This window comes from Labrus mixtus, chromosome 13 (assembly GCF_963584025.1).
Source record: "Labrus mixtus chromosome 13, fLabMix1.1, whole genome shotgun sequence".
In the NCBI taxonomy this organism is placed as follows: Eukaryota; Metazoa; Chordata; class Actinopteri; order Labriformes; family Labridae; genus Labrus; species Labrus mixtus.
Window position 1 is genome coordinate 26,091,942 of NC_083624.1, and position 14,091 is coordinate 26,106,032.

General features: G+C 40.4%; 1 protein-coding gene across 1 annotated transcript in view; it reads right to left on the reverse strand.

The window, feature by feature from the left end:
• The window catches only part of LOC132987401 (electrogenic aspartate/glutamate antiporter SLC25A12, mitochondrial-like), a 21,538-nt gene extending 8,624 nt beyond the window's left edge, over positions 1-12,914 (reverse strand). The window contains exons 1-10 of the mRNA XM_061054442.1: positions 12,764-12,914; positions 12,268-12,321; positions 9,975-10,117; positions 8,078-8,193; positions 7,307-7,446; positions 4,282-4,428; positions 3,663-3,801; positions 2,652-2,745; positions 1,569-1,653; positions 270-351 (exon numbers count right to left, since the gene is read on the reverse strand). Coding sequence (XP_060910425.1) covers positions 270-351; positions 1,569-1,653; positions 2,652-2,745; positions 3,663-3,801; positions 4,282-4,428; positions 7,307-7,446; positions 8,078-8,193; positions 9,975-10,117; positions 12,268-12,321; positions 12,764-12,775 — 1,012 coding nt within the window. The 5' untranslated portion in view covers positions 12,776-12,914. The remainder of the gene's footprint in view (positions 1-269; positions 352-1,568; positions 1,654-2,651; positions 2,746-3,662; positions 3,802-4,281; positions 4,429-7,306; positions 7,447-8,077; positions 8,194-9,974; positions 10,118-12,267; positions 12,322-12,763) is intronic.
• Between the last annotated feature and the right edge of the window lie 1,177 nt (positions 12,915-14,091).

Below are 14,091 nucleotides of genomic sequence, written 5' to 3' on the forward strand. Positions count from 1 at the left end.
GTTCCTTTTCGCTGTAATTAGATGGAAATTCCAGAGAGTGTGGTTCCGGAAGATTTGTGTCATTCCAAAGCTCCGACTCCAACGACAGCCTGGAGCCACTGGTGGCACAGCAGCACAATGCCGGGGCCTCACATCACAACCTCTACTCTCCCATAGCACAATGGCCGGCCCCGGGGCCCTCAGCAGTGCGCCAGTCTGACTGGCTAAGGTTACCCCTTCAGTGCGGGCCCGGGGGAGGGGGGGGGCTCCGCTGCAGACATGTCACTCACCTCCAGCGATTGAGCCCAGACCGAACCTGTAGGCAGACTCTGCAGCCTGGAGCCAGATGGGACGAGACGTTTCGGGAGCGTGCTGTGGAGGAGAAAAAAGACACCGGTGGTCAAATGAATCTGTGGAAAGACAAGGAGGGGGATCAGACCACTGGGCATGAATCGGCTGGCTATTAAACTACAGCAAACCAGATACATTGTGGAAAGAATAATGCTATGGAGGAAGGAGGTGGAATGTAGAAATGTCATATATCAGCCTGTATTATATGTCGCAGACGGGAAGCGCTATGGAGAAATGACTGTGTGAACTCGTAGCTGAAGTTTTTTTTTACATATGTTGCATGTTGGAGCCTTCAAAATAAAGGTCCTCTTTTATTTTGACAACAGTCTTATCTGCTGGATCTCTGGTGCTGTGTTTGATGTTGAAAGCATAGCCTCTTTGTTTTCACTGTGATGCAGGAGAAAAGATTAAGCCCCACAAGCCTTTTCCATGTAAAAGATAAGTATCAACATGAATATCACAGTCTGAGTGCGACTTTTCAAGTGTGTGTGTGTGCGTGTGTGTTCTTTGTGTGTGTGTGTGCAGGCTGAGTAACTTCTCCCAGACCAGAGGAGGAGGGCAGATCAGTCTTTTCCTTATCCCAGATGCTTCCACCTCGGGTTTGCATGCTAACAAGATCGAGGTCGTGATCAAAGGGTTTAAACAATTAGCCCACTTCCACTAAAGGGCAGGTCTGAGAATATTCCCCCCCCTCCCCCCGCACCCCCAAGGAATCAAATTCCAGACCTCTGAGCATGAATCCCAAGAGCATGAGTGGCCTGAGAGCTCTGACCACAGCCTGATACAGAGACGTGTCATCCGGGCGGACGCAGGCAGGAACTATTTTGTTCTCCCGCATCCACCTTGACTCCATCTCCCCCCCACCTCCTGCCATTAGCAGACTTTGCTAAAGGCTCCTAAAACTCCTCAAGCCCCACATTGATAAAAGCCTCTTATTAGCTTCTCAGATGTGTGATTGCTGCCGATGTGTATGTGCAGCTATAGTGAATAAAATGGGGGAGAGCCTTTCATAAAGGAGGAAAGACGCAACAATCCATTCCTGCTCTATAACTATAATTGGTGTACTTTTATCTGGGAGTTTAGGTAATGCACTTCACAAGGGAAGAAAAACAGGGGGCACTCGGCTAATTCAGTGGCTGAACATGCCGCCTCTCGACTCCTGTCTGAGGAGGAAGCAGAGGGAGAAGAGGAGAAGGCTTTGATATGTGAGGTGTATTAAGAGGAGTCATCAGGGCTACCTGTCTCTGGGCCTCTGCTTGCTGGCTCGGCATGGCTCCTTCCTCCAGCGGGGCTATCCTCTCGATGTCTGCGTGGTTCAGCCGCCTTAATGCACAACAGTAAGAGGAGGGAGGGATTAAGGCCAGGAAAAAGCAAAGTGCCCTGCATCTAATGTGAGCAACAGCCAGTGATGTAAGTTTTTCCACCGACTTTTTTTTACTGGCATATAACTCTTAAGTTACTGTAAGTTTCATTTAAGCTTATATAAACAAGAGGAAAACAAAGCTAGATGAGTGCCCCGTGGCCCAAAAAGTCAATGAAAGTGTTTTGTTTTCTAAATGTTTTGTTTTGTTCCTGAGAAACTCCCCGCCGGCCTGATGCATCATAAACTCTGTTTCCATGTTTTATGTTTGTCTTGTAAATCAGCCAGTGGAGCCACTGTTGTTGAACTTAATGAGCAATAACTTTAACTTTATGGGCAGTAAACAGACCTGTAACATATTTTGCTCTTCGCGGTGGAATAAAAAATAACACAGAATAGACAAACTGTCATAGGGTAGGTTATGAGATTTATCAGTAGGGCAGAGGAACATAATATGGACGAGGGGTTTCATCACTGAGTGCTTATTCTTTAATTAGGGAACACGTAACTTGTGTTTATTTTGAATGCACTACTTTTAGCAAACACTTATATGGGTGCCTGCATGGACAAATGTGTAGCCCAAGTAAACCTTTAATGTATTTATGTTGAGGTTGATTTTGTTTCAAATTTGCTGTTTTTCTCCTAATTCATGTTTGACCAGCCCTCAATCATGGTATCTCACTAATTATTTTATTATAAAGCAGAGGTCAAATATAATGTTTCACTATTAAAGGTGCACTGTGTAGATTTGGTAGTGAAATTTGAAAGTTGGAGAAGTGAAACAATTCTATGCTATATTGTCTGAACAAAAACGAATGAATGAAATACTATTTTAAAAGCCAAAAAAGCCCCTTTTTTACAACTTATTGGCCTCTCTACATGATACATAAAATAAGCTGAAGACAGAACAGAATCAGTATGTTCAGAGATCAAATAAACAAACCCCAGATTCATTTCTTACCCAGAGTGAGAGTGGAGGCCGACGAGCTGGTACAGGATGTCAATCTCCATTGGAGTGATTTGTCCAAACCTATTTGCAGCATGAATAAACTCCTCTACAAAGCAACAAAGAGAATCAACAAATTAAAAAAAAAAGATTCAAACTTCAGTCCTTAAAAGCCTCAATAGACTGAATTTAAAACAGGAAGCTAAAGGGGTTATACAGGTCTGGTATTTACTACTAAATAGAACTCTGAAATGCTGTTTTTTTGTTTGCTTTGTTGTTATTGTGGATGCTGCTATTGTACAGAGCTCAAAAGAAAATGTAAAAACCCTTAAATCAGTTCTGTACGTGCTTTGTCTCCTTACCCTGGAGTACACTAAACTGAGCATGCAATCTCTCAGCAGCACCTCTGCATCACTCCTTTCTATGTTCTTTATATTCACTCCTTTACTGCTGCCTGCTGAGAAGCTCCATTACCATCAGGTGGGCTTTCTCAAAGGAAACCTAATGGTAGTTGTTGAGGGAGGTAAAAAGAGTTCCTTATTCACTTCCTATACAAAGGCCTTCCTGTCAGGTCTGAACACTGCCACCTTCGGTCACATGCAAGTCTCTCTGATCTCGAGTGCTGCAATGATATACTCTTCCGTGACAGACGGCTGACGTGAGGGTTTGCTTTAACATCTGATGTGTTTGGTTGCACAAATGACAATATTTATTTCCAAATACTATTGGTGAGGCTTGTTTTAGGAGGAGTACAGCCACAGAATGAAAGAAGAGGAATGGTCAACAGCTTGAATCACAATGGAAACCACAATCTAGAGAAACTAAGTTTCATAGATCTACATGTAAAATATGCATTTATCAGGTTCAAACTGTTAATTTACCTTGGCCACTTAATGCTACAGTAAATGTCCCCTGTCAACCACTCTGTCAAAGAGAAGTTAAAACATAATAGCACATCTCAAATCACATATTAAACCCCACACATGGCTAATTTCAGCGATGCAAACGTAAGGGTTTGAGGGGTACCTTTGGTAACGAGTGTGTCTCTGTGAGTTCCGACAAGGGTGCTGTAAACCTTGCGGACAAGCTCCATGTTGTTAAGGAGAGCATTGAAGGCGTTAAAGTAGGAGAAGCTCACCATGTGGGAGGTGCTTCCTCCTGCAGCCTGCAGAAAGATTCAAAGTCTGTTAACGCTTCTGCACAGTAAGACTTTAACTGGATCATGTTACGTTCTCTTATATCCTCCTTGTTTTAGTAAACGAGTACAAAGTATAAAATCTCTATCATGGAGGTTCAAGCTAGCTGTAAATTTACTGGATCTTATCTTTTTTTTTTAAAGGATTTTTAGCAGCATAATCATTTATTAAAAGTTACATTTTCCCTTTCTTATAGTTTCAATTTCAGTCACCATCAGCTCTAATCACATCTCTTACTGCTACACTCTTCACTACGTTCACCAGATAGGTGCTTGCTTTTTGTGTTGGCTGTCTCATGCTGAGCTTTATACATTTTCTTGCATCAAACAGCTGCCAACACTGACACTTTAGAGTTAGCGTTGTAGTCGTTAAAGCTAAACAAGGAGCTGAAACATTTTTTCACTTGATTCTTCTGTAATTCAAATTGTTGAGCTTCTCTCCCAACTTACTGAAACCAGGTTCTCCTCTACAAACGGAGTCAGCATGTGGTGTCTGATGGTGGCCATGATGTCGCTAAAGTCCAAGGCAGTGATGGTGCCACTTCTTTTCTTGTCCTTTTGTGCAAACGCCTGGCGGGCATGCTCCAAATGCAGCTCCTGCGGCAACACATAAAGACAGGAGGTCAAGCTGGGCTGACAAAAGGGGGCAAAGAATGTGTTCCTGTGATGAGGAGCATTGTGTTACAAGGAAACTCTGGAAGGTAAAAGTGTAATAATGTAAATGGTGGGCAGATGTGAAAGTCATGGGATGTGACAGTGTCAGACACCGGCTCTTGTAATCATAACCGTCCCTCTGGAGACTAATGAAAACCATGCACCGGTGAAGTCTGATCCCAGAGTGGAGCCGAGCGTTTGGTGAGACGGCCGGCAGGTGTGTCGGCAGGATGATGATTCAATATGACAACCATGCAATCAGATGTGGATGCAGCGAGAGGCTGACCCCAGGTCAGTGTGTCTCGCTGTCAAAGCTCATCGTACAGAACGAGACGATCAGAGAACAATCAACACGATATTCTGCTGTTACTTCATCTTTACACTCTGCTCCTGATAACCTAATCAGTGGATTGTTGCAGCAGATTGATTCTCACAATGTTTGCAGATTTTATTGTTGAAAACTCATGTCACATTCCACTTTTAATGCCTGCTAATGCTACACCTGGGCTTCACAGTTTCAAATCTGCAACAACCACAAGGTGGCAGAGCCAAGAGAAACTCAACACAAATACACTTTTTTTTTTGTATGTTAAGTACTACTCTACTAGCTGAGATGTGCATGGACATGACAGAGAAGCAACACAGAAATAACGATATATGTAATGAAATACTGCACACACAAGAGACTTAAGTGTAGTGGTGGGAAGCCCCAGTCTGGTTAATAAACCTCAAACTTCTCTGAGGCATCCCACACCGCACAACAGTCTGTCTAACTCTCGGACCACCCAGCTTCTGCCTGAGACCTCAGCCCTCGACGCCAAACCAGGTCCCTCCCTGCCTGTGCTGCTGCTGCTGCTCACAGAACAGAGGTCTCAGTGAGATTCATGCAAACAAAGGCAATGAAGGCATGTTACACACAACAACAACTTTAAGTGACTTAATGGCAAACTGGGGTTACCGCACAAACCACAAGAAACAAACACTAAAGATGCAGCTCCACACCACAGCTCCATTATCTTAAGAGATCATCCATGGCATGTAGTTCACCTGACGTCATTCTCATTTGGCCCTCAGAGGGAGAAGAAAGGCTTCACCACGGAGTGAAGGTGAACATAATGAATGGATCTTAGATTTCTATACAATAAAAACAAAAAGGCATTCATGCTAAACCTGCTAAGTTCTTGGCCACCCTGGTCTATTTTAACTCGCTTGGTTGGGGTAAAGTCAATCCAACCACAGGCATCACATCTATGTCTCCAAGAAATGTTTTCATTTACATAAAAAACAATGACAGAAAGAAGATTATTATTATATAATTATATTAGGGGGGCGGCCCGCCCCGCCTGAAGGTCAAGTAAAAACAAAAAAAAATATATATATATAGTTTTATTTTTGGGGTTTTTGTGCCTTTATTGTAGGGATAGGATAGTGGATAGAGTCGGAAATCAGGGAAAGAAGTAATTTAAGGATACCTTTCTGATAGAACAGGACAGGTGTCATTAAAACACATGAACACCAAGATTCCTTCAAGTGTTTGTGTCGCCGTGTCGGCATGTCGGCTTGTCCCCACCCCCCCAACGCTTTAAACCTAGGGGAAACACTGCACTGCATACCATTGGGAGGCAGATAGTAAAAAGTGCATACCATAAGAGCATCTTCATTTCTATGAGTCTAATCACTATTTGCTGTTTACAGGCAACATGTGATGTATAAGTAATGTGTCCTATTCCTCCTTCTAAAGCATTTCTACCACTCTTCAAGGTAGACTCACAGACTCAAGCACTGTAAACACTATTTAAATTTAGTCTATGAGGGTTAAGTGTTTAATCTTAAAGGTGGGGGGGGGGGGTTGGATCTTTATGTCAGAGAAAGTGGGAGTATTAAAACAGAAGTCCAGCTTTTTGAATATTCTTATTTGCTTTCTTTACAATAGTTAGGTGTGAAAAATAATACCAGTCTTTTTTTTTCTGCAAGCTAAGGAGGTCCTCTGAAGACGCGCTTCAATACATTTGAATGTGAAACATTTGAATCTCGAAACCTTGACTTTTCATCCCGTTCTGTATCTCAGTAGAACAGAACTGGTTTTCACATTGTAACTTGTTTAATTATCGCATTACTTTGACTTCACCAGACTTGTTCTCTCGAGATGATGGGATCTTGCAGTCTTGAATTCAAAACAATAGGCCAGGCATTGTGATAGGTCAGACCCCATCATGCCATAACACTATCACCCACAACCTCAAGGTGGCATCATCAAACTTGGAACTTCACACTACTCATAAATAATCAATTAGCTTTAGTTCACTGTTAGGACGAGTCAAAGACGCAAATTTTGCTGTTGTCTGGTTTGGTATACAGAAAAATGACTAATTTAAAAATGTGTCATTAAAACACCAGCAGTTTCATTTATTGTCAATCAATTGAGTTACAAGTTAATTGGTGAGTTTAAAGTGGCTGGAAGGTTCCATTTTTTCTATCTTGAGGGAGTGAGGCAACAACTTGGCCCCACCATTGAGCAGCCGTGTGTTACACACGTCACACTGTGTAACAGGAGCGTAAGTACAGACATTGGAACAGTATCAATTTATCATCTTACCCTTGACCCCTACCCAGGAAAGCAAAAAAGTGTATTTTCCAAACAACAATTGCTCTAAAGATTTGAATGCTGGTCTGTGACAGGTTTATCCTACAGCCTGTCCACTTTAAAACAAGAAAAGATGCCAGTAGATAAAATATAGAAAGATGCCAGTATAGATAAAATATAGAAAGATGCCAGTATAGATAAAATATAGAAAGATGCCAGTGTATATAAAGTGTGTACCTGCAGAAACTGGGTGAACTCTGTGTAGCTAAGGTTCTTGCTTCTTTCATGGCCGAAGTGTAGCCTGATGAACTCACAGTCCCAGTTGAAGGGAATGTGGTGATGAACTGTGGTCTGGCTGAAGATGTCGCGCACATCCTCTGGAAAAGTGAAACTTGAGTGAATAATAACAAGAGGAAGAGTGGAAAAAACAAACAAAAACACATATAACCTCAATCACATGTCCTGATTTCACTTGTAGAGGGTCTTGTTAAAGGAGGGGGAATGAGTCCATTTGGATCAGGGAGCTGAACAGGCTGTTTGACAGTCTCAATCTTTTACATTTTGAGGGTTTTCAGTCCATCCAGGAAATGCTCAGTATAAGAACCCCTCTCAATTTTAGTCCTCTTTGTCGAGGGCCCATTGCACAGACAGAGCTCAGAAGAAGCTTCTTTCAAAGGCTCCGCATCTGTTGGTTATAATGTGACGTCTCAAAAAGCTTGCTTCCTGTCCAGAGATGAGACTTTGGGAATAGAAGCTGCTAGCATATGTGATACATACAAATAAGAAGAAAATACATTTCTGCACTCTTTGCCTACATATTCATTTGTAAGAGAAGTACTTTTTACCTGCACATATCAGCATTTAGTTATGATGTTAAAACTACACTGTAGGTACATAATAGTAGGCTTAGTCCCACACACACACACACACACACACACACACACACACACACACACACACACACACACACACACACCAGCGTGATGACATTATCCACCATGTACATACCAAATGAGATGTTTCCTGTGCCGGTCTTGTCAAACAGCTGAAAGGCAACTATGAACAGAGCATCAGGGGCACACAGAACTGACTCAAAGGCCTGAAACTCCTGGAAAGAAATCAGTCTGTTTGGATAAGAAAGAAAGAGTGATAACTGAGCATACATGTATGCATCTTTAACTACTTTAACTAAATCACAACATTTTAACATTACAACACAACATCTATTGATACATCACAGCTTACATTGAGAAAAATAAAGACATCCATAATTACAAAAGATGAATGAAGGAAAGCAAAGGGATGCAGTGATGTGTTACTTTACCTATTTTTTTAGATAGGTTTCAAACTTGGTGACTTAGAAATATTATTCAGATGATTTAGTTCACGTATGAAAATGTCTTTTCAGTGGCCTCAATCATATCATGTGACCTCATGTCACAGAAACGGTGGGATTTCTTAAATTACCTTTTTTCTGACAAACTAAATGAATTCTTGTCAATGTTATCTGAAAAGCTCAGCTTTAAGTTAAAATAAGAAGCCTGTGGTTTAAAAATGCACATACTGTATTATGCTAAATACACTTTACCATGTTTTTCTGACACTGATATGTGTCCTTAGTCTGTCTTCAAACCCCCCCAATGATGAGAAAAGTCCATCCTCTCCATCCCACAGCTAGGTGTTTGTTCTGCCCTCTGAGTTAACACCGTAAACAATTTAGCATGGTGCAAGACAGCACAAGCCACCCAAGCCCTTCCAGAGAGGGGGCGTGGTCAGACACAGCTCATTTACATATTTAAAGCTACAGACACAGAAACAGTCTGTTCTGAGCAGGGCTGAAATAGAGGGGTTTATAGACATGATCAAATACAGGATCAGAGTGGATTTTTGGCAAGAAACTTGAAAGACATGTTGTGGGAACCTCTGAGACTTATTAAAACTTGTTGAAAAGGATTATTGTGTGACCTTTAAACAATGTTTATCTCTCTTTTATTTCTAATAAGATATATAGATGAACTTTGATGCCAAATATTCAAGCCTGCGACGACAAGAAGGACAGAACGTGAATCTAAGGACTAAGACATTTTCTTTGATTCTTCAGCTATAATGAGCACCTCTTAATAATGTTATTTAATCATGCAACTAAAGCCATATAGTTCAAGTAGCTCAGCTTATCTTATCACCGGATTTAATTGATCAGCTGTAGGTGTAAAACAGAGAGATAAAGACACTCTGAACAATCATTGACATGAATCATTAACAGTCTCTTTGGCATCTGCTTAGTGTTTCACAGCTTCAGTAACTGTAAGAGAGCAAAACTGGAAAGAAAATGTATGATATACAGAATATGAATACTTGGTGTAACAGTCTTAATTTGTGATAATCTAAATATATTTGAGTCATTGAGAGCAAACAAGAACTACTATCATGGATAGGACTTGTTTTGATTTTTTGATTTTATAACTGTAAAAGAATTTGTGATACAGGTTCTGTGACGAATCAAAAGAGAGAATCTGAGCAACAATGAAACAATGACGAGTAAATGCATCAGAAATGAAAAACGAAGTCTAACAAAATATTTGTTGAGGACATTCTGACATACAGTGTGTCAACTTCAAGTTCTCTTTATTGTCATTTCAACCTTATACTAAGTACACAGTGAGATGAAATGTTGTTGTTCTAGCACCGTGATGCTACATAAAACAATCGAGAATTAAAAATGAAGAATTAAGAGGTAGGAATATGAGATTAAATGCAATGACAAGAAGGTGGCTATAAATAGTTAAATTGGCAAGCAAAGCAAAGTGGACTGATAAACAGTTCGACCAGTAACAATAATTAAAGTGACTCTATGTCTGTATGTAAACTATTATTTAGCATGCATCATGGTTTTTTAGTTACCCACCCATCTTTAGTAGTATCAGCGACGCCGGCTATCAGCTCCACAGTTTTGGGATTATGCTGAGGTTGAGAGTGCAGACCCAGGTAACTCTGCACAAAGTCTCTCGGGGTCATGTAATGCTCCCCATCGTCCACCACACTGGCATACTGCAGAGGAGACACAGGCAGAGCTGCTTGAAGTCTGAATGTTCAATAGATCAGAAGTCAGCAAATATGGATTCACTTTAGCAAGTTGTAGGGTTAGGGTATATTTCCAATTGTGTACATAGAACAAATGAACACAATGAGAGAGACAAACAACCAGTAGGTGATCATTCAAAGGTTTCAGTCAATTTGAATCTCTTATCTGTGTGACAATAGTGTGTTTGTGTGCAGGTTTCTACTCCTACATATTTTACACAGCTGCTCTACAATACATGTCAACATGACAAATGTATTGAAAAGCATCAGTTTAATATCAGGTTACTGTCATCTTTTGACTTCTTGTAGGATAGAAACACATGTCTCACTGCACTGGATACCACCACATACACAATAATATTAAAAAAAATAAAAAATATCAGACGCTTAAATAACCATGTCCTACAACCATTGTCATGATTAGAGTCTTTTGTTGACACTGGAAGAGTGTTTCAGTGTTTATTTATATAGTGTAGTAAGTACTGTACTGAGCCAGGCTCTTAACTTGAGGGACGCAGTGTTCACATTCACACATTCATAACATGGAAGCTGCCCAGTACAGTCTGCTGGCCACTGAGCAGCTCCACTGGACCATTTTTAGGTTACGGGTCTTGAAGAAGGGCACCTCTGGGATGATCGGAACAGGGGTAAGACCTTGAGTGTAAGATCACAACTTCTTTCAGCTTTAATCAAACACTACCAAGATCAGGATGATACATGCATCAAACTGTCTACATGCAGAGATTTATGAGTAACTAATCATTTGTAGATACTGGAAGCAAATTAGAAAGTTTTTTTTTTTTTTACAATACACTGTACAGTACCCTTCATTTTTTCACAGGCAGTCACAATCATTTCATTCAATGTTTCTAACATGGAGATTAAGGTTTGTGTGAGGGCTTATATTGGTAATGTACAATTCCTAAGATTATTATAATACATTTAAAAAATGTTTTAATTTGTCGTAGGTTTGAGTCCACGTCATGACTGTTCGATTGCATGTCTACCTCACTCTCTCTTCTCCATATTTCCCTGTGTTCAGCTTCCAATTTGAAGTATAACACATATTTGTAGCTGTTCCAGTGGGGTACTTAACAGACTACATATATCAAAAGAGGAACCAAAGACTTAATCAATATAACAATCACACTTGAAAGTGCAATGTTGCGACTGTGTGTCCCTTGACTGCAGCGAAATATGCCACAGCAGCACTCTGCTAAACCTGAGACCTATGTTAGGCTTTGAGACGTAAGGTCATTTTTAGAGGCCGAGTTGGGTTTCAAGCTGGAACAGAGATAGCTCAGGAAACACAAGCGCCACATGAACTGGCAACAGAAAGGCCACGCTTGTGGATCTGAGCCAAGCTGGGGTACAGCAGGCGAGAGATAAACAGAAAGAGAGTGTGGGGGGAGACCTTTCACACCAAGTGTTTTCAGGGCGACAATTCAATGCACTCTGCTGAATTAATGTTTTAAGTGAAAATATTAATTCCAAGCAATTTATTGCCACATTACTCCAGCACATGATTGTGTATCCATTCACCCTCACAGTAGGCATCGAGTAGTTCTTAATCAAATTGTACAGGCAGTCAGAACGAGCTTCCAGTAATTAACTCTTCCACCTGAATATGCATTACAAATTACTCAGCTCTCTTATGGCAGAGTCAAGAGCTGTGGAGGGACCCTAAGGCGACTTGTACCTCAGACTTGCTTTTTTGGTCTGGGAAACAAGTTTATACTCCAAACAAGTCCTGTAGGGGTAAACAAACCTGCACACTAATGCCTGGGATTTGTTTTTGATTTTTGTGTTGAAGGGTAAAGCGGATGGGGCTAATGAGAATTTTCAATGTCAGGTTAAAGATTCAAATATGTCAAACACACATTAAGTCAAAACTCAAGAGAGTTGCTCTGCTGAAGCTGATCCAGAATTAGTCGAAGCATTTGTGTGACCTTTATTGAACTATTTTATCCCAATGGACACCACACAGAGACTACTCACTAACTTCGACATGTTAATGCACTTGTAGCACATCATTTTTCACATCATCATTCCTGTATGTATTTATGTTTTGCTATGTTGGTTTATGGCAACAAATGTTTGAGTGACATTCTTCTTACCTTTAAGAAAATATTCTTCAAGTCATGGGGGTCCGCTCTTTTTGTTGCTTGCACCTATGACACATGAAATAGTTTGCTGTGAAAATAAAGTTCCAGATTATCAAGGTGACATATTTCAGACAGTAAATCATGAAACTGAAGTTCACACTGTATGCTTAGCTTTGAATTACACGCAGTCGGAACGACCACATTCAATTAAAACACCATGCATGTGGAAATAACCGCTCTGACTACGAAGTAAACGCGACTTCGAGTCAACTATCACTGAATTTACACATGCAAAAGAGGAAAGAAACCACAGTTGTCTGCGAGGCCGGCAGAGATGCGCCTATGCACGGATGCAGAAATAAAAAGAGTGGTGGTCTCTACTCCGCGTTTAAGACAAGAGCTTTGTACCCATGCGTCCGCACAGACATGCTGCCCATCGAGTCCGGCAGCGGTAAGCTCTCAGCCGCTTTAAAAATTAATATATGATAAGAAATATTGACGGAGTCACCTTGACCGCCATGCTGGGTGTGACGTCAGCTGCAGTGGACTAGCGCAGGCGCTGGGTTTCAGGATGACAGCAGGCATGACAGGACACACACCAATATATATTTAGCAAAGAGTCGTCCCATACTGACTGTCCTCGGAGGAGTCACCGGGAGAGAGGAGGGATGCTCCGGACAGAAAAGACTCTAAAATGTGTTACAGCATTTCCTGTCTGCTCGGGTCAACCTAGGACACGGTTCACTCATTGTGAAAGTAAATGCTCTATTAACATTCACTTAATGACACTCTGATCGTTAATGAAAATAAAATAACATTAACGAATACAAACACAGGAGTATAAGACTTATAAATATTTTCAGTTAGGGGAGACCGGGGACGGTTGCAACAAGCTACATTTCTTCATTCCTGAACATGCTGGAGACATATGACACTAAGAATGTGAATACAGGAAGACAGAAGACACATAGAACAATTGCTCCTGCTTTAAAAAAAAAAAAAAAAAGAAAAGAAAGCTTGTCAATATTTTTGTCATGTTTTATTTTCTTTCATGATACTATTCTAAACTTTCATAACTTTTTTGAATTAACATAAAATACTTTGTCTGATTCCCTGTTTTGTTGGCATCAAAGTGACATGGTTAGCATTCATGGTCAAAGATATGTCTAGTTAAAACATGGTATTCTGACAAACATATATTCCTTATATAGGCTATATACTGTAGCCTATGATAAATAAATGCATTTTGAATAAACTGAGAAATTGTGAGTTTCCCCCCAATAAGTTGCCATCCTCTGGATGGAAGCCATTCACAGGGTTGGGGTCAGTTGCAATACATAACTTCTTATATTTAAATTATTTTCTGAACAATATGTCACTTATAGTCATGTTTGGGTATTAGCAGATGGATATTAGCCTATTATATTTATAAATTTGGTGGGTCTAATCCAAGTAGTTTCTGAATAATTTAGAGGAACAAACTGTTGCAAAGACTAATTTTCAGTAGAATTTCGAATTGCTTGAAATAATGATGTAGAATGATCTATCTTCGAAAAAGGAAAAATTAATGTGGCCTACTTAAATGTCTTGCTTCAATCATTAAGACATTCTCATTAGTATAAAATATCATATACCATTATTATTCTCTGCATATAAAACAAAATGTCACTGATACATAATTCAGACAAAAGCTCTTTAATTTGTCAGAAAGTCAGAGGATAAAGGGAGAGGCTTGTCTCCATCAAAACTGTTTTCCACTTCAACATTGTATTTTCTTCCTCTATTGAGGGATGTTCTTATTTCCTATATATTTTCTTTCTCATAAAAAAGTCTGAA